A 19,751-nucleotide genomic window follows, 5' to 3' on the forward strand; every position below is an offset into this window, starting at 1 on the left:
TCTAAGAGATTTCTTTAAACTTTGAAGTATAACAGTTCTGTTATCTTTATCTTCACGAATAGTTGTTGCTGCAGCAATTTCCTCTTGGAGCCCCAGTTTATATTTCATACTGGTTCTCCTCCCTCTTTTCCTATTCTGTACTTATTAGTGGATATTTGACTTGCTTATTCCAAGGGAGGTGATACTTAGTTTATTGTGTCTCTCCTGGTGCGGTTTGCGTTGCTTTGCTCTGGTTCACTTGTCACCTTCCCTTAAAGATATGGGGAGGATGGCTGGCTAGAGGGAGGGTGTAGCTTAGTTGTTCACTCTGAGCTTAACCAAAGATTATAAGATGCTGAAGTCAGCATTGTATTCATAGGTCCCTTTCTGTTGCCTCTTGTTACGCACAGGTGCTATTACTATCTCAAGACTATGGCAAACACTTGCTTGGCGTGGAAGACCTGTTACAGAAGCACGCCCTGGTTGAAGCGGACATTAGCATCCAGGCGGAGCGGGTGAGAGGTGTCAATGCCTCCGCCCAGAAGTTTGCAATGGATGGGGAAGGTAAGGATGGACCATTACAGATATTACTTCTTGGTTACCAGAGACCCATCTTCATAGAAGTAATTAAATTGTGTGTAGCAATGGGGCTTTTGAAGTTACTGTGTCGTCGTAAGTTCCCAGCGGGTTTGTCTGCCTCCATGTCCTGGGTACATGAGATGCGATAGGGTCGCCTTCCAAACACTTCAGCTCTGTCCAGCTTTTCTGACATGGACCTGCCTTTTCCTTAAATACTCAAGTGCTGCTGGGGTTTGAGTGGCTTGGTGTGGGGCAGTGAGACTTTGCCATTCCACCCGGTGCCTACCAGCAGCCTCATGTGCCTGCTCAGGTGTCTCGTGGCTCTCACAGCTGGCTGTACATATCTGTGTTTAAAGGATGTTTGACAGGATTGGGTTTTGTTTCTTATATTTTTGAAACAGTGAAACGCAGCTGCCTTGTTTCTTAGATGTATGTGCTTTTTTGATTTATAAGTGATACGAAACAGTAGCCCTGGAGGCACAACAACAAAACATGCTCATCATTACCCCTCTCTCCTCTTTCAATCAAGCTCCTAGAAGGTGCTCTATTGCCTCACAAGATGGCCCTGCACTTAGAATTGAACTGATAGTAAGAACGTGAGGTGTCGTTTACTACCCCCAAACGCGCAGGAGCCTATGCTAAACCCCGTCACACACCCACCTTCCTTCTTTGGCGTTAAACAGGTTACAAGCCCTGCGACCCCCAGGTGATCCGAGACCGCGTGGCCCACATGGAGTTCTGCTATCAAGAGCTTTGCCAGCTGGCGGCTGAGCGCCGGGCCCGCCTGGAAGAGTCCCGTCGCCTCTGGAAGTTCTTCTGGGAGATGGCAGAGGAGGAAGGCTGGATACGGGAGAAGGAAAAGATCCTGTCCTCCGATGATTACGGGAAGGACCTGACCAGTGTCATGCGCCTGCTCAGCAAGCACCGGGCCTTCGAGGATGAGATGAGCGGCCGCAGCGGCCACTTCGAGCAGGCCATCAAAGAAGGTGAAGACATGATCGCGGAGGAGCACTTCGGATCAGAGAAGATCCGGGAGAGGATCGTGTACATCCGTGAGCAGTGGGCCAACCTGGAGCAGCTGTCGGCCATTCGGAAGGCGCGCCTGGAGGAGGCCTCGCTGCTGCACCAGTTCCAGGCGGACGCGGACGACATTGACGCCTGGATGCTGGACCTCCTGAAGATCGTGTCCAGCAGCGACGTGGGCCACGACGAGTACTCCACCCAGTCCCTGGTCAAGAAACACAAGGATGTGGCAGAGGAGATCGCCAACTACAGGCCCACCATCGACACGCTGCACGAGCAGGCTGGCGCCCTCCCGCGGGAGCACGCAGAGTCCCCAGAGGTCAGGGGCCGGCTGTCGGGCATCGAGGAGCGGTACAAGGAGGTGGCAGAGCTGACGCGGCTGAGGAAGCAGGCGCTGCAGGACACCCTGGCCCTGTACAAGATGTTCAGCGAGGCTGACGCCTGTGAGCTCTGGATCGACGAGAAGGAGCAGTGGCTCAACAACATGCAGATCCCAGAGAAGCTGGAGGACCTGGAGGTCATCCAGCACAGGTGAGCGTGGGGAAGGGGTGCTGCTGGGGGCATGGGGCTCTGGCCGGCCGCTGGTCTCTGCCATTGACCAAGGAGGCGACTCTCCTGTTGAATTGCCTTTTCAGGTTTGAGAGCCTGGAACCGGAAATGAATAACCAGGCTTCCCGGGTCGCAGTAGTGAACCAGATTGCACGACAGCTGATGCACAGTGGCCACCCGAGTGAGAAGGAAATCAAAGCCCAGCAGGACAAACTCAACACGAGGTGAGCGCGAGGCCAGCCGTGTGTGGGGCCGGGGACGGTGAGGTCACTTGTTGAGCCCTGCTGTCAGGAATTTCCTGCACAGGGTCACTGGCACTGTGGCACTGATGTCACGGCATTGGCCTCTGCCTTTCGACATAGCCTGATTCTGCAAGAACTGCCTTTTGGGGCGATGTCATTCAGGGCAGGCCAGCATCTGCCTCTCCCCACGTCACAGCATCAGGGTGGTTCCTGTGCTGTCCTTTTTAAGGTGATTTCTGGAGCAGGATTGCGGCATGTTTGAGATGTTAAGTGGCCAGCGAGAGTCCTGATTATCAAGGTGGACCTTTGTCCAGGTCTAATCTCTCTTGAGTAAACCACATTTGAATAGGTTGTGTGGGAGCACGATGGCCTCGGTTTGGGAGATAACTGTCAGGTATTAGGTGTGGAAAATGTTCATTAGATACAGCTCAGAGATGAGTAAGATGTGTGTGGCACACGTGAATCACTTGAGGGACAAATTGTCTTGTCACGGATCATGTTGGAGCTCTTGAAGAAGTCTCTGTTCATGTCAGGCTTTTTCCAGTTACATTGCATCCCTGAGCTGTTTCAATAATATTTGATGTCCATATACGGAGTGAGATGATTTTCCAAAAAACATGTAGTCAAAGCAAAGGTGGAGGGGGAGGAAATTGCAGCTTTGATCATCACTCATCACTGTTAATTTCATTATCGAGCCATGAGTTGTCAGCCTCTCTTCACACTGCTCTCTCTACCGCCCCTGTCCCCACAGGTGGAGTCAGTTCCGAGAGCTGGTTGACAGGAAGAAGGACGCGCTTCTCTCTGCCCTGAGCATACAGAACTACCACCTCGAGTGCAATGAAACCAAATCGTGGATTCGGGAAAAGACCAAGGTTATCGAATCCACCCAGGACCTGGGCAACGACCTGGCAGGCGTCATGGCCCTGCAGCGCAAGCTGACCGGCATGGAGCGGGACTTGGTGGCCATCGAGGCGAAGCTGAGTGACCTGCAGAAGGAGGCGGAGAAGCTGGAGTCGGAGCACCCCGACCAAGCGCAGGCCATCCTGTCTCGGCTGGCCGAGATCAGCGACGTGTGGGAGGAGATGAAGACCACCCTGAGAAACCGCGAGGCCTCCCTGGGCGAGGCCAGCAAGCTGCAGCAGTTCCTGCGGGACCTGGATGACTTCCAGTCCTGGCTCTCCAGGACCCAGACGGCTATTGCGTCGGAAGACATGCCCAACACCCTGACCGAGGCAGAGAAGCTTCTCACACAGCATGAGAACATCAAAAACGAAATTGACAACTACGAGGAGGATTACCAGAAGATGAGGGACATGGGCGAGATGGTCACCCAGGGGCAGACCGATGCCCAGTACATGTTTCTGCGGCAGCGGCTGCAGGCTTTGGACACTGGGTGGAATGAGCTCCACAAAATGTGGGAGAACAGGCAAAACCTCCTGTCCCAGTCCCATGCTTACCAGCAGTTCCTCAGGGACACGAAGCAAGCCGAAGCCTTCCTTAACAACCAGGTAAGAATGTTTGCCGTTGCCTTTGCTTCCTGCCTCTTAGGGCAGGTCCTGGTTGCCTCCTGAAACATTTTTGGCCAGGGCTGCTGCTTTAACCCACACCTGTGTGAGGGCAAAGGGATGACCTAGCGACTTTTTTCCTCTCCTGGCTCCTAAGGCATTGAAACCCATCACGATGTAGAGGACAAGAATTGAAGATTTCCACGGGAGCTGTCTCGCCTTGCAAAGTGTGATTCTGTTTCAACTATGACTGAGGACCCTTTATGTTCATAGTATGTCCTCATAGTGGCTCATTAAATTGGCCATATTCAGTGGGCTAGAAATCCAATTTAAAAGGTACAGTGAGGATTTATTTTTTACTGAACAGCTCTCTTCTAGAAGAGTCAGGGACTTCACCTGATGACACAAGGCAGAGTTTAGAAAAAGAAAAACAGCTGACGTTGGTTGACAGTTTCTCTTAAAAGAGTTTTGGAGGGTACGTTGCTATTGACTTTGTGGACACAGAAGAGGACCCTTGCAGCTGATGCGCAGAGCTGTGCTTGCTTTCCTCACTCACTGTGGGAGAAAACTTAGATTTAACCACTTAGGAAAATATAGTCACTTGTGGTGTCCCACTGGGTTTCTTCCCCCTCCCACCTTTTTATTTTACCACGTTCAATAGATTATTTCCTTTCCGTGTAATGAGTAACAAAACAAATATGGTAGACAGTGCTTTCGTTATGCTGAAAGTTAGTCACGTTTCATGATGTCTCATTCTGCTGTGATTTTCTTTTCTTCCCCTCTTTTTAAATAAGGAATATGTTTTGGCCCATACTGAAATGCCCACCACCCTGGAAGGAGCAGAAGCGGCCATTAAGAAACAAGAGGACTTCATGACCACCATGGACGCCAACGAGGAGAAGATCAATGCTGTTGTGGAGACTGGCCGGAGGCTGGTGAGCGACGGCAACATCAACTCGGATCGCATCCAGGAGAAGGTGGACTCGATCGATGACAGGTACAGTGTTCTGAGGTTCTCAAAGGGAGTCCTGCACCCTGAGACTCGCAGGCATCAGAATCAGTGGCTGAAAGTCCTAGGCACTCCAGGTGTAAATTTCCCAATAGGTGGGATGTGGGCACCTAGCAAAATTTAATCTGCCTATCAGAGAACATCAGTGAGCAGCAAATGGCAGCCTGAGACTGTGGTTCTCACTGTAAGACATGCACCAGTGTCCACAAAAGTAAAGAAAGCCTGAAATGCCAAGTTAATCCTTAACCAAAGACTTGAGAGCGGTAGTGCTGAATAGCATTTGGGTCTAAGCCATGCCCTTCCAGAATTGACACAAGCCTGTCACCCGATGGGACCCTGAGAGCCCGACACTTCCCCAGCTGAGCCCATGTTCACCTTCATCCACACAAGATCTGCCGAAGCCCATCAGGAGGGAGTAGGGAGGGAGGGCCAGGTTTGCTTGTCCTGAGTACCTGGCAGAGCCACAAAGGAACATTATCAGGCCTTTCCTAGAAAATTGGCTTGGATAATGCTGTAATAAGATCTTTTTCATGATGAGGGAAAAGGCCCTTTTCCTCTTTTGCCAAGGTGTCTCTAAGATTGGATGCCTTTGTTTTATTTTTATTTATTTATTTGCAGTTCTAAAAGGTTCTCTCTGTGACTGGAGGCCAGTGTACTTTGTTTGACCTTCCCCCCTAAGTTTCTCCTTGCCTTTGTTTTTACTCAAGTGGGAGGTCTGGACAGATCAAGCTTTGGGTGCACTGGTGGGGGCTGGCTCTGGACTGGCCCCCCCGTCCTGGTCTGGCCCATCCGGGTCAGTCACTAACCTCTATTCCAACCAATTTTCTCTGGTCCCAGTTTGGGCTGGATTTTAAGGGCTTATTATGATAAGATTGATGTCATCGAGAACAAAGCTCTTCCACAGGCTTCTCTGTCTCCCAAGTGCAGTGAACAGGAAGCACTTATTGCTGAGAGTGGTTCCTTGCGTACCATGTCTGAGAGGGTCTCCTGGGATCTTAGGTTCCTGGGCCAGATTAACTTTGTATGATACGGTGTAGAAAGGGGAATTAATGACTTTCCCCGTAAAGATTGAGCTCTCCTGGCTTTAGCCTTTCCAGCCTGTCTTTTGCACTGCTTCTGAGCCTAAGCCGTATGTTCTAAGGGTGGTTCGATGGAATAGGGTATAACATAGATTAGTTACAGTTTGTATCTGTTGCTTTTAAAACAGCTACAAAAAAAGGAAAAAAAAATTCCCTCCACCAGAGCCTTCTTAAATGAGTGTGAGAAACAAGGAGTGGACAAGGCATTCTTAACCTGGAGAAAAAGAATTTCCTTTTTTCCTGATGTTAAATCTCATTGTGTTGTAAATGTGATACCCCATGTCCCTCCGTGTTCATGCACACAGCTGGTTTACTGAAGGTGGGCTTGGCCGTTAGGGACACACGTGTTCACCCTGTGTGTGGCTGCCTTGCAGCTTCTCGGTGTGTTTATACATCCCCTGGTGCCGCAGCTGTGAGGGGTTGTTGGAAGCAGGTGATGTTGTCAAGACTGGAAACTTCTGGATATGAGATAACACTTCAGCAGCCCTCAGTTGTGGCTTGACCTTCCTTTTGCCCTTGACTGAGAGAGCCGGGGCTCCTGGAGTTCCAGAGCCTCCTTAGGATTTCTGATTTTAAAAAGAACTGGAAAGAGGATCCTGTGCTATCCATAAGCATACCAAAAATGGAAGCGGAGGGGGCTTTCCATTGGTCTGCTCGAAGGAGGGCTACTTTTTCTTATTTCCCTCGGTGGGTATTAACTGAATTCTGGTTTCACTTTAATGTCCCCCGAGGCCTTAAGATCTGAAACTGACCCCAGAGGATACTTTCTGTTATAAAAATACACAAATCTCTGAGTTCCAGGTGTTGTAGGGACACAAGCTAAGTAAATATCTCAACCTTCAGATCTTAATCCCATTGTGCACATTCTGACGCTCTTGTGAAGCTGTTCTCATAGAATGCAAAATCATTATTAATGTGCTTACGTTCCGGAAATCTTGTCTATTACCGCAGTTTGTTGAAATGAAAAAGTACTAGAACAAAGACACTGACTCTTAGCAGATGTGAGTGGGTCGAGAGGGGCCTTTAAAGTGCTTGTGACTGGGTAGCAAGGAGCCTGCTGTCCAAGTCTGTCCCCAGCTGAGCTTCCTGGCTCAGAAAAATTCCAGCCATGGGGAAATCCTGAGAGAGCAAGGAACAGTGTCCAGCTTCATAAAGCCAGACCCTATCTCACATGGGGACAAAAGCTTACCAAATTACCAGCCCATGTTACTCAGGCACCTGTGGTTCTTTACTTTTCACAAGAACTAGAGTTTAACCCAGCATCTGCCTCATGTGATGTGGAAGCTTTTGAGTCTTGTGATAGGGATAGGAGGTGAGGGGTGGAAATAAAGCCAGGGATTTAACCTTGCCCCACACAAAGAGCTCTCTTAGGACTGTGGGAAACTACGGCCAAGTTTTATAGACGGTCCTTCCCTATAATTAAATCCACGATCCAGCTTTGAAAGACTCTCCTGAGTTTCACTTCCCATGAACCATTTCGGTTGCTACTAGTAAACAGTTAAGCCACACTCGCTTCTCTCGAGGGTTTTCTGAGTCAGCATCAGGCTCTGCTGCCTGCATAGCTGTTTCTCACTCCACAGAGCATATCACTCGACCATCATTATGCCTTCCGCATAGATGTGTGTCATTCGGACATGGGGCCCTAAGTCACCATTTGGCTTTTTCCTTTCTCATGGTCCCACTATAAGAGAAAAATTGCCCGGGCAGGTATCTATTGGGCACACGTGAGACCCAATTATCTAAGAAATACATGCAAATTTCTATCTGGTTGTATTTCTCCGTTAGTGAAGCACCTCAGTGTCTGAGACTGTTTTGATTTCCATTCTTTCCATGTCCTATTGTAACTGCCAGTATCTGTGAGTCTTTCTTGTTTGTCGTAGTGCTTTCCTGGGATTCTGTGGAAAGGAAATGGGATCTTTTATTCAAGGCCTTTGACTGAAGGCAGGACTCTTGCATTTTGTCACTAACTCCAACTCAAATGACCTCCCTCCAGAAGATTTGCTTTATTGTTATAAAACTTCGTACAAATATAGTGACTGGAATTTGAGGGTAGGGTGTAGGGCACTGAGGAACTTTTTTTGACATTCCTTCCCCACCTACCTTTTTAGATGACTCATTCCTTTAGCCCAAATTTGCCAGCAATTTAAAAAATTTTTAATTTTTGGTCTCTGAGAAAGGATAACAGTAAATTAAAGGGTTCTGACTTTTATTTATTATTGTTACAAAAGCAATAGAATATCTGAATTTGGGAGAGGGACTACAACCTTTAATTTCATTCCTAGCACATGCCATTTTAGTTTTTCCTTTCTAATCTGTGCCTTAGAGTTTTATATCCTTGAATTGTGCATAAACTCTTTTCATTTAGCATTATATAAGAAGTATTTTTCTATTTTCTCATTTCGCCTACATGGTATAAGTATATTAAGATTCCTTTTTCTGAAGCTATGGAACCCCTTTCAACTAAAAAATAAAAAAGAAAAGGTAAAAGTCATCTTACGTATCTAGCGTGACATGTCACGTATTATTTCCACTCATCTCAGTCCTGTTCCGTGAGCACCGGTGCCCGTAGGAGCAGAGGGTGTTTCCCTTTGGCCCAGGCACATGACACCCACAGTGCTGCCCCTTGTTCTGCCCACACTCACTGAGCACCCATGTGCCACTGCGTGTTGCTGCAAGATCTTTCATGCTCCTGAGGGTCTTTGAAAGCCAGTTAGCAGCCAAGTGCTCACCGAGCTGCTCTTTCTTATCACTCGGGAGGATCCAAGTTTATGTTCTCATCTCTGCCGTGGGGCCTGGGGGCGTCGGATGAGAGACCTTGCCCAGGCTCCTGAAGAAGAAACTGCTTTGAGAATCAGAATGAAAAACTCAAGACTCCTCATTAGCATTCTTCCTTTGCCTCTCTCAATACCCTGCACGTGGGTTGGTTTGTTCAGGTTACCCCAGAATATCCGGGGAGCTGTGTTACGGCAGCGCTGTGTGGTTCTCAGCGTGGGGTAGCTCTCCCTGTCGCAGGGGAACCGTGTGAAGGCAGTCCTTTTCACAGTGCCCACGGCATTCTCACAGCTGTTCAGTCTCTGGGGGAGAACCGCAGCCGCTGTGTGCATAGAGGAAGTTTGCCGCTGAGTTCTGGCGCCTCCACGGTGTGTGCGAGGAAGCCCTATGTACCGTGTTCCAGCTGGGGAGCAAGCACCCCATTTCCCTTGTTCACTGAGTTCAGCAGCTCCTTCCAATTCTCACAATGTTTTAAGGTGTTGTGCTTTAACTTTCTTAAACCTTGGTTACCCTTATCCATTAACAAAGAGAGGCATTGGCTTAGTAGCTAATCTTATAGGGCTAAAAATTTTCATTCCTGGTTTAGTATTTTGGTGAGTTTTTCTCAGGATGGGAATCTGTTTATCAGGAAATGTTCTTTTAAAGCCAGTTACATGATTATATTTTTTTCTTAGCCATATATATACATGTCTTGTCACCCAGTTATGAGTTTCTTGAAAATATATTTCAGCTTCTCCCACAGAGCCTAAAATGGAGGCTGGTACACAGTGCGAGCTGAAATTTTCTTTTTCCTAGCACCAGATTAGGGAGCACCAGAATTTATACTGCTCATTTGACTGCATCCTTCGCCTGTTGTGTGGCTTGGACAGGTGTTTCGCTGTCCTTTGTACCATGGCTTACTCATTGGGAGAATGCTAAACTCTTGTTTATCTTACCTCCTTGACATAATTGAGAACTGTAAGCAAACTGTTTTCAGCATATGTTAGAAACCCAGGAAAGAAACTGAGCTGTGAAATCTGTGGTTCAGGATTCTCTACTTCCTTTTTAAAAAATGATTCTTGTTATTATCACAGACATAGGAAGAATCGTGAGGCAGCCAGTGAGCTGCTGATGAGACTGAAGGACAACAGGGATCTTCAGAAATTCCTGCAAGATTGTCAGGAGGTATGTCTCCCTTTAACCTCTCCCTTCCTGATTTCCAGCAAGAGCCAGCATTTGGCAGAAGAGCCCCTGGAATTACAAAATTAACTGAGGGCAGAAATTCATACCACATAATTTTTGGGTGAGGCAGTGTGGTACTTTGTCAGTTCTCCAAACTACGAATTACCGCTTAGAGGAGCTGGGTTATTATAATCTGGAATATTACAGTTTAGAACTAGACTGTCCATTATAGTAGACATTAGCCACATGTGGCTATTTCATTTTAAAAGGAAATAAAATGAAGAGGATAGTTCTTCCATCTTACTAGCTGTATTTGAAGTGCCCCGTAGCCCACTGGGATTCATGGCTGCCATATCGGACATCCAGACGTCACGTGTTCCCATCATCCAAGGAAGTCATACACTGATATCCTAGAATGTTCTATACCCTAACAGCATTTAATATTTTAACTGTTTAAAGCCACGTACATTCTTTCTAGTGGAATGGAAAGAAACAACTAAAAGGAACTGGAACTGGCCACCCAGAGAGGAAGCAGAGATTTAAATAATTCATACCGAGTTTCTTAACCCAAGATCTTAAAGTGCCCACTTTTCAGGCTCTTTAGATTTGTGTCTAAGATGCCAAGAGCAGTAATCCTGATTTTAAGCTCTGAGTGTTACCATGTGCTGTTGATCTGATGGTTGTCATGCTGCTTCATGCTCCCCTGATACCTGCATAAACAAACTTGGAAAAGTAAAGTTAGCCAGCAAATGCGGTTCTCTGCGAGCTAGTTGGAGAAAAGCCTGTAGCTGACTTCACATGTGTGAGTTCCTGAGCACATTGCGACTCAGTCCTCTCTCGTTTTTTACATTACATTCCCTCAGAGGCAAAAATGGGATGAAGAATATCCAAGCGAAGCTGCAGGGGACCTTGGGTGCAGAGGAGGGTGGCGGGTGTGGGGAAGGGATCAGGTTGTGTGCTAAGAAAGTGACTCAAGTCACCACAAACACCTTGCATGCAAGCGTGTGTCTGTGTTAAAAGAAATACGGCTCTAATAACAGTTGTCATGTTAGATCATCTGTGACAGAAACAGAAGCAGTCTTTCATGTCCCTTAAACTGCTGTCTTTACTGTGAATCTTGTAATATGCTCCAGCAGCTAAACCTTAAGAAAAGAAGGAAAGCCCCTAAGCTCTGTAGTTTATTGTCTCTCAGTTTTCAGCAGCACAGAGATGAATCTAGGTCTCTGGGGAATTTGCCTGGAGCCAGACAGGTTGAAGACAGGAGTGCCTGCCTCTTCAAGTGACACCCAAGCATTAATAATCCATTTGAATAGGATGCTCACTTAAAGAGGTATCCCTGTCCCCAGTCAGGGCACAGAGGAGAGTTATGGGATGTAAAGTAGCTGCATGGCGTTGCGTGTTGTGTTGTCGTGAATACCAAGTGGCCCTGGAGCATTGGAGGCTGAAAGGGGTCAGGAGTGTTTGCAGCCTGGGCCGTGCGCTCCACAGATTGAAGGGCCCGCATTACCTTGACGGTTCCCCTGAAACACATGATGACTTGTTTTAACCTCAGGCTGTACTTGGGGAGGATGGGGGATCGGTGGAATTACATGCTCTTGCCTAAAGGGCAAGTTAATGAAAAGCAATGCACTGACCTGACCATGGTGAAACCTGGGCTAAATTTGAGAAGAAAAATGCAGGGAAATGAGCAGGAGGTTGAGGGGACAAAAAGAACCCTTGGGAGAAACCAAGCTAAAATTTTTCAGCCCCTGTTTTCCATTTACGTAAGTGTGGATTCCTATAGATGTGTGGGAAGAGTAAGTCGATAAAATGATAATTCTTCCCAATGGAATCACAGCACATAGTCTCAGTTAAGCCTTTAGATCTTTATTAACACTGTTCCAGATTGGCATCTGTGGTTACGAGGAGTGCACCCCTTCCACCCCAGTGACTGTTAGGCATGCCTGCGGGGCTGAGTCCTGCACGATTTCCCCTTTAAACATGCAGACAGATTTCGGCTGGGCTTTTATGTCCTGGAGATGATTTGTAGGTCTCCTGTGACTGCTCTGCCACGTCGCCTGGTTTTTTTTTTCTTTTTTCTTTTCCTTGAGCCTCATGAAATTAGTACAACCATAGTATCAGCTGGGGGCAGGGCGCGGAGAGGGGGAGGGTGTCACAGCATATCCAGTTTCCTCAAAGTGACGGAATTTAGGTCAGGTTTGGGGGTTTCAAAACCCTTGGAGTAAAAGTATAAGGAAAGGGGTGAGATGTATTATTTATTGGATGTAAACTTTCTATCATTCATCCTTATTAAAATACTCCTCTTTTAATAAAGCCAGATATTCTGAGAATGGAGTTTGTGTATGTACCAGCCCTATATTTGAAAATCTACCTATGATGCTGGTCGATGTTTACAGAGCACCCAGATGTCAGACTTAATACCATTGCTGGCTGTCGGTATTGTTTAAGGTCTAGGGACTCCAAATTTTCTCTGTCGCACTCCCTTCCCCGAGAGTGCCTTGGCTATAGGAGGCATGGGTTGTGAAATCTGCCGTTGTTGCCACCTTCCCCCCCCCCCCCGCCCCCCATGAATACTGCCTAGATGGGGAAGTTATTGCAGCAGCAACATGGTGGGAGTGACTAGCAGGGGTCCACCTAGTCCCTGTTACAGATGGTGCGTACAAAGAGTGTCATTTTAGTAGTGTTGTTTTAATCTGATATCCTGAAAAATTAATGATTTAAAAGGTACTTACGCTTTTCTCTTTTATTCCCGTTTCTGAAACGGATGCTTTCTTTTTTTTTTTTTTAAGGAGGGCAGTGTAACTGGACATGCGTGGGACAGGGTAGCGAGTTCAGTGCTTTGCTTTTAGCTTAATTCAGGGATCAAAGCATTTTCCCTATCCTTTTCCAGTCTGCACAGTGTGCTTTTCTGCAGAGTATGAGTATATTCTTAAATGACCTTTGTAAATGCCCACAGATAATAACTGTAGCTCTGATTCCAGAATGCTGATGAAGGGCTGATGAACTAGTGAGTTCCATAGATGAGTTGCATTGTCCTGCATCTCATGATGCTTTGTCTGAAGGCTGATGTGTTCAGCAAAGAGCAGATGTGTTTGTAAGCCTCTGATTTGTATGTAGTTTTTTGTTTGTTTTTAAATCTCTTGGGTAGGTGATTATGAATAGTGAAAATATGTGAATGTACTTTGGATAAATGCCTTTTGTGTGTGTGTGTGTGTGTGTGTGTGTAAAATACAGAATGGCCATAGTATTTCAGATTTTAGCTACTCAGATAATTGGGAAGTCGGTAATTGTTTTAAAGTAGGAAATTTAGTGCCTCTGCTGTTGTGTAACAAATCTATGGTCCTTGCTTACAAAGGGCTTTATGAGACTTACTGGGTTTTCCCCTCAATAAAGAGTGACCTCAAAGATCTCGCTACCCTTTGCTCCCCACCCCACCCCTCCCACATGGGGGGTGCGTAGCCTGCGACAGGTGAGGACGGTGCTGGGAGTCACCCATGCCCAGAGCCAGGGGCCTTCCCGTCACACAGCACCCTCCCTGACATCATTTCCAGAGAATGGGCTTTCTATTGTTTAAGCAAATTTATGGGGAAACCTTTCCCGGCGGCAGCCCAGAGTCTAAGTGAATGGCCTTGGAAATACTCTGTGAGGGGTTTCTACTGGCTTTATCTGCCATTTCTAAACCTTTGGAGGTAGCACCGTGACGGGATTCAGGTGCAGATTTGTTGTGGCGGCAACTTGTGTAAAAGTGGGCTTCTTGTGGTCACGCAGGAGAAGGGACATGGTCACTGAAGACGTTTCCTTTTGGCTCCAGGCCAGCTCTGTTCCATTTTGTTCCTTCCTCCTGGGCAAACAAAACGCTCTTCCCGGGTTAGCCCTGTGAATGGGGTAGGAATTAGGGCCTGGCCTGGCCAACTGTAGGCAGGCAGTAAGGAGCTGGATGAATCGGGATGAGAGCCAGCTTGAGAAGTGTGTCCAGGGCCCAGGTTTGGGCCGACTCCCAGCCTGAGCCTCACGAGAGAGCTCCCTTCTCAGATCTGTCAGCGGCTGGCAGGCCTGGTGAGCCTTTCCAGAGTTCAGATCCAAGTAGACATGTTGGATCTCAGAATCAAGTCCTGGGGAGTGTTCTTGGTCTGAATGGAAGGCGCTGTAGAGAAATAGTGGCTCTAGAAAAACGGGTGAAGGTGATTCCAACATGAAGGAAACATTGAGAAGGCATCACTGCTGTCTTATCCCTACCGTGAGTGAGTTATTTATGCTTTTTGGCATTCCTGCAGATACACCTGCAAAGGGGAGGGAGGGACAGAAGAGTAGGAATTTGGGTGGTTTTATGATAGAACTAAAAGAGTAAAAAGATTACTGAGTGGAGTGAAAGCCAGTTAATCATGATTAACATAGTATAGCTGGCACAGGCATTTAGAAGAGAAAGAATGTTACTTGGACGGGTTAGGGCAGAATTTTAAACACAAGCCTTTGTGGGGGAAAGCTGGTTAAGTGTGTGCCAAACAGTTTGAAAGCTGGCTCCGAGAGCTTTTGTGCTTCTGGGTTTAATGTTAGGTATCTGGTTTGGAGCAAGGCTGAGGCCAGCCTCCCTGCAGCGGAGATACCTGTCATGACCAGTCAGGGTTGTAAAGTAAATATTTGCTTGTCTGTTGACATAGAAACCTGTGCAGTGTGCATAGTATGACATAATGCAACTCTTTCCAGGCAGAAAAAGGGCTGATGTCTCTGATCACAATCTCTGAAACCTTCCTGAGTTTTTTTTCCCCCCCCGTTTTTTTCCTTCCTAGCTGTCTCTGTGGATCAATGAAAAGATGCTTACAGCCCAGGACATGTCTTACGATGAAGCCAGAAATCTGCACAGTAAATGGTTAAAACATCAAGCATTTATGGCAGAACTTGCATCCAACAAAGAATGGCTTGACAAAATTGAGAAGGTGAGTTAAAATGTTTACTGAGTCTCCCATTTCTTCAGTGTGGCCTTGGTAAGAAAACGAACTGGGTGGGAATGAGCTCCTTTTTATTTAGCACACTTTCCAACACATGTCAGTCATATCTGATAATGTACAAAAGTTACATAGTCAGTAGCAGTCCCACTTCCACTTAACCAATTTCTGACTTCAGCCTAGCAGAAGAGAAAAGCAGAAACCCAACCGGTGGTACAAAGCACTTGATTTATCTTTTCATGAGTACTAGGTGTTCAGTTTCCGTTGTGCATGTGCATCTCACCTGCTGCACCTGAATGGACCGTGAGCCCCTGGGCAGCGTCCCCACTATCTTGATCATAGTACGTGTGTAGGACTGTGACAGACACTGGTCAGATCCAGCTGTAGATCTAAAATCTACAGAATTTAGAAATACTATGTATTTTTAGATTTCCTTATTTTTCTTGTGGGACTGCTGTATAACAGGCACTACAATAATTTAAAATGTATCGCAGCATAGGGAAGATTCTGTGCAGCATAACTGATGTGAATGTGATGCTTTTTATATTGTTTCAGACGCTTTCAACAATTAGACTAATGTGTTGCGGTCTTTTGAGGGTGGAGTTGAGGGGATAAAGTGTTCGGTTATTAGCATTAAATGTCCCGTTGCCCCAGTCGAAACTATTTCAGTGTGCAGAAATCACTCCTTGCTCGACTCCCATGAAAGCCGTAGAGCGTGTGTAGACTAGACCATTGTCAATTTTATTGAGCAGTAACTTCACGTGCAGAGAGAGAAAGAGAGAGTTTTGAATGAATGGGTAAATTGCAGATCAAATAATTTTAGGTTTGTTGTTCACAGTGACATTTGTTCTCTAGCAAACTATAACCACAGTGGTTTGTATTTTCTAGGAAGGAATGCAGCTCATTTCAGAAAAGCCTGAGACAGAAGCAGTGGTAAAGGAGAAACTCACTGGTTTACATAAAATGTGGGAAGTCCTTGAATCCACCACCCAGACCAAGGCCCAGCGGCTCTTTGATGCAAACAAGGCTGAACTCTTCACCCAGAGCTGTGCGGATCTGGACAAATGGCTGCACGGCCTGGAGAGTCAGATTCAATCTGATGACTACGGCAAAGACCTTACCAGCGTCAACATCCTGCTGAAAAAGCAACAGGCAAGTGGGGGAGGTGACCACCACCTCCAGCTGCTTCTGTTTTACTGCCATAGTCTTAACTCCTCCACTGGGTTCTTAACCATCCACCTTCTCTATGAAGGGATGTAACCCAGCAAAGTGTCTGCTCCAATAGCATCATGGGACGTTCCCAGAATCAACTGGAAAGAAACTATTAGGAGTTTTGGGTGTTTTTTTTAATCATCTTAATTGATGGATAGTACCATCATCTAACAGTTGAGTAAATATTCATTCAGTTCTGTAACTTACATGAAGTAATCATATTCACATACTTTGCTATATAACATCTAGATATGAGTTATTAGAGTTGTTCATGGTGCATTTTTTTCAGTAATGAAAGAAATTTGATTTTTTATAGCACTCTGAGTGCAAATGAATTTATGAGAAATTGTAATTTGTAAGTTACTTCACATTTATAAGAAAATCGCTCCAGTGAGTTTGAGAAAGCAAGTCGGTGGCAGAAACTTCTGGTGGCTCCCGTGGCTGGGTTTGCAGGTGTGTGTGACTGAGTCCCAGGCCCGGCAGTTCTGCTTAGAAGCAACAAAAGCGCCGTTGCCGAGGCCGAGGCTTGTTTCTTCATCCAGAGTGACACCTACCCTTACTTTGCTAGATGCTTTGATTATTCTGCTCTTTAAGTCATTAGGTATTAAGGAGGTTTTTTTCATGGGTCATTTTTTATCATAGCTGTTTACCTCCCCTACCTACAAAGGGAGTCAGTTTGTTTCCAGATGTGGTCCCCTTGTCTCTAAGCTGTCAGAGTATACAGTCTTCCCGGTGTGATGTGTGCTAAGGGAGACACCTCTGCTTTTGCTTTTGACCATTTTCCTCATGTAAATAAACAATGAACATGTTTTCAGCTGATTATCCAAGTATATAGACAAAGAATAATCAGCTTTCTGACTGAAGAAATTGAGGGAAGATGTCCTTCTTGCCTAAAAGAACTAGAACCTCTAGACTTTACTGCTTCCTGATCGCTAAACTGGTTCCCAACATTGTTATGGCTTCTGAGCAGGCAGATAGACTCCTTTCCCCATGGTTAATTCTTGTTTCCCCTGTTATTTCCCTCCTATGTTCCTGGGTAAACTTGAGTGTTATCCCCAAATTTTAAAATCCTAGAAAGGGATTTTTAAAAACTCAGCCGAGGGGGTGGCCAGTTAGCTCGGTTAGAGCGCGATGCTCTTAAAAAGGTTGCTAGTTCGATCCCACACGGGCCACTGAGCTGCGCCCTCCACAACTAGGTTGAAACAACTACTTGACTTGGAGCTGATGGGTCCTGGAAAAACACACCTATATAAACAAAAGTTAAAAAAAAAATCAGCTGATGGAGTGGGATGCTAATTGATAGTTTGATAGATGTTAGGAACCATCTCTTAAGGCTCTCCACTGTATAAATTTATATTCTTCAATTTTCCATTTTCGCCAATGCCATAAAAGCAAACATTTTATAGGACTGTGTTTCGCTTTGTCTCTGGTGTGAAGGTTGGTCTGTTTTCTGCCCTCAGATGCTGGAGAATCAGATGGAGGTGCGGAAGAAAGAGATCGAAGAGCTGCAGAGCCAGGCCCAGGCCCTGAGTCAGGAGGGGAAAAGCACCGACGAGGTGGACAGCAAGCGCCTCACCGTGCAGACCAAGTTCATGGAGCTGCTGGAGCCCCTGAATGAAAGGAAGCACAACCTGCTGGCCTCCAAAGAGATCCACCAGTTCAACAGGGATGTGGAGGACGAGATTGTGAGTAGCCCCTGCCCGCACGAGTGGCTTTTCCGTAAGACTCCTCTCCTGGAGCCACGTTCTCGCTGCTCTGCCGGGCTCACCTTGGGCCGCGTTGGTGCGCTGAGCTGTCCAAGCCCATGCTATGTGGATTCTGGGGGTTCTTTCCTCTCTCACACAAAACGCAACTCCGCTTTTCTCTCTGGTTTTCTAAAGATGTTCTAGTGTTTTAATCCCCCTAGAACACTAATTTCAAAAATAAATAGAAAACAGGGACTCGCAGCGAGTCCAGCATCGAGGATGGGGTAAGGTCTAGGAGATGAGCCATTGCCCTGGGTCGGAGAAGGGCTGGGTCCTTGGCAGCCCCTCCCGGGGAGACAGAATGAGCCGGCCTCCCTGCTGTACTTGTTTGCGTCAGATACTTCTTCTTTCTGAGCGCTCCTGACCACTTACTTACAATTCTCTCCAGCTTTGGGTTGGAGAGAGGATGCCTTTGGCGACTTCCACGGATCATGGCCACAACCTGCAGACTGTGCAGCTGTTAATAAAGAAAAATCAGGTAAGCATTTCTGCTCGGGGAGGGGGCTCCGTCTGACAGGTAACTGCTCTGATTTCCAAGGTGGAGCACGTGAGGGAGCCCTGGAGGCTCACGGTTTCTCCTTGGCCCTCACCGTGTGCTGCTGTGGTTTAGGAAACCTTCTATATGTGTTCCCTGCTCCCACAGACCCTCCAGAAAGAAATCCAGGGGCACCAGCCTCGCATCGATGACATCTTTGAGAGGAGCCAAAACATCATCGCCGACGGCAGTAGCCTGAACGCCGAGGCGATCCGGCAGAGGCTGGCCGACCTGAAGCAGCTGTGGGGCCTCCTCATTGAGGAGACGGAGAAGCGCCACAGGCGGCTGGAGGAGGCGCACAGGGCCCAGCAGTACTACTTCGATGCCGCCGAGGCCGAGGCCTGGATGAGCGAGCAGGAGCTGTACATGATGTCCGAGGAGAAGGCCAAGGTGAGACAGCCCCTGAGCAGCCTCGGACAGGAAGAGCCCCAAGCTCGTTTCCTGCTGGCCGCTGGGTCTTTGTGAAGCATTTCATTATTTCCTTCACGTAGCATGGTGCGGCACCATAGTGTATAAGGTGACCGGCGTCTGCCTGCTCTTTCCCCTGGGCAGAATTTTCTTGTCTGAATCCTGATATGCCATTAACAGTGGATCTTCCTGGCTTTTTTTTTTTTTAATGGAAATTTACCAGAGTCCTTCTTGCTATCTCTAGTGATGGGGTTACCTAAATTTTACGTATAGCATACAAGATGGTTCTGAGACGGTTTGCAAGTATTTTCAGGTTCCAGAATGCTGTCATCTGCATACCTGTTAGTGGACGAGGAGTCTAGCCAGCCAGCATACACTTGGTGTCCCTGGGCTTTCCTGTGTGCCTCGGGGGTCTTAGTCATGCTGCGTTATCTTCGTGTTGCCCTTTCACAGAGTCCTCCCACAGTCCAGGCCACGCTGACGCTTTTGAAATGCTTCTGTGTTCCAGCACCCATGTCACACTTCTGGCTTTTTTCTTTCTGATGGTCCTTCCTCCTGCCCTCCCCGCATGCAGTCAGCCTGTCTCCCTTTAATGTGATAGAGGCCAGAGGAGAGGGCTGTGGTTGTGACAGTCCCCTCTCTTTGCAGGATGAGCAGAGTGCCGTCTCCATGTTGAAGAAGCACCAGATTTTGGAACAAGCCGTGGAGGACTATGCAGAGACGGTGCATCAGCTCTCCAAGACCAGCCGGGCCCTGGTGGCCGACAGCCATCCGGAGAGGTGACTGCTGTTTTGTAAAGATGAGGCCAGGCTATCAGTTCCTCCCAGTAAGGGCCTCTTACTTCAACCTGTGCAAAAAGAAATGGTAGCATTCATCTTGAGTAACTGGTAACAGATCTTTGGGAAACACGTTTAAAATCAACCCAGTGGGCCTATGCTGAATGGGAAGGGAGAACCACTATATAGGAAATTGCTCTTGTCAGTGAAATGTCTCCTCTGGTCAAGGCCGTG

At 47.1% G+C, this 19,751-nt stretch overlaps 1 protein-coding gene across 6 annotated transcripts in view; it reads left to right on the plus strand.

Annotated features, from left to right (window-relative positions):
• The window catches only part of SPTBN1 (spectrin beta, non-erythrocytic 1), a 181,952-nt gene that overhangs the window by 139,888 nt on the left and 22,313 nt on the right, over window positions 1-19,751 (plus strand). For all 6 annotated transcript variants that reach the window (XR_012496352.1, XM_074331987.1, XM_074331989.1 and 3 more), the window contains 12 exons: window positions 390-543; window positions 1,242-2,112; window positions 2,217-2,354; window positions 3,124-3,880; window positions 4,672-4,874; window positions 9,811-9,901; window positions 14,686-14,832; window positions 15,730-15,993; window positions 17,514-17,738; window positions 18,187-18,276; window positions 18,442-18,723; window positions 19,390-19,520. Coding sequence is in view for 5 of the 6 variants with exons in the window: in XM_074331987.1 (XP_074188088.1) it covers window positions 390-543; window positions 1,242-2,112; window positions 2,217-2,354; window positions 3,124-3,880; window positions 4,672-4,874; window positions 9,811-9,901; window positions 14,686-14,832; window positions 15,730-15,993; window positions 17,514-17,738; window positions 18,187-18,276; window positions 18,442-18,723; window positions 19,390-19,520 (3,353 nt within the window). In the remaining variant the exon portion in view is untranslated. The remainder of the gene's footprint in view (window positions 1-389; window positions 544-1,241; window positions 2,113-2,216; window positions 2,355-3,123; window positions 3,881-4,671; window positions 4,875-9,810; window positions 9,902-14,685; window positions 14,833-15,729; window positions 15,994-17,513; window positions 17,739-18,186; window positions 18,277-18,441; window positions 18,724-19,389; window positions 19,521-19,751) is intronic.

This window comes from Rhinolophus sinicus, linkage group LG05 (assembly GCF_036562045.2).
Source record: "Rhinolophus sinicus isolate RSC01 linkage group LG05, ASM3656204v1, whole genome shotgun sequence".
In the NCBI taxonomy this organism is placed as follows: Eukaryota; Metazoa; Chordata; class Mammalia; order Chiroptera; family Rhinolophidae; genus Rhinolophus; species Rhinolophus sinicus.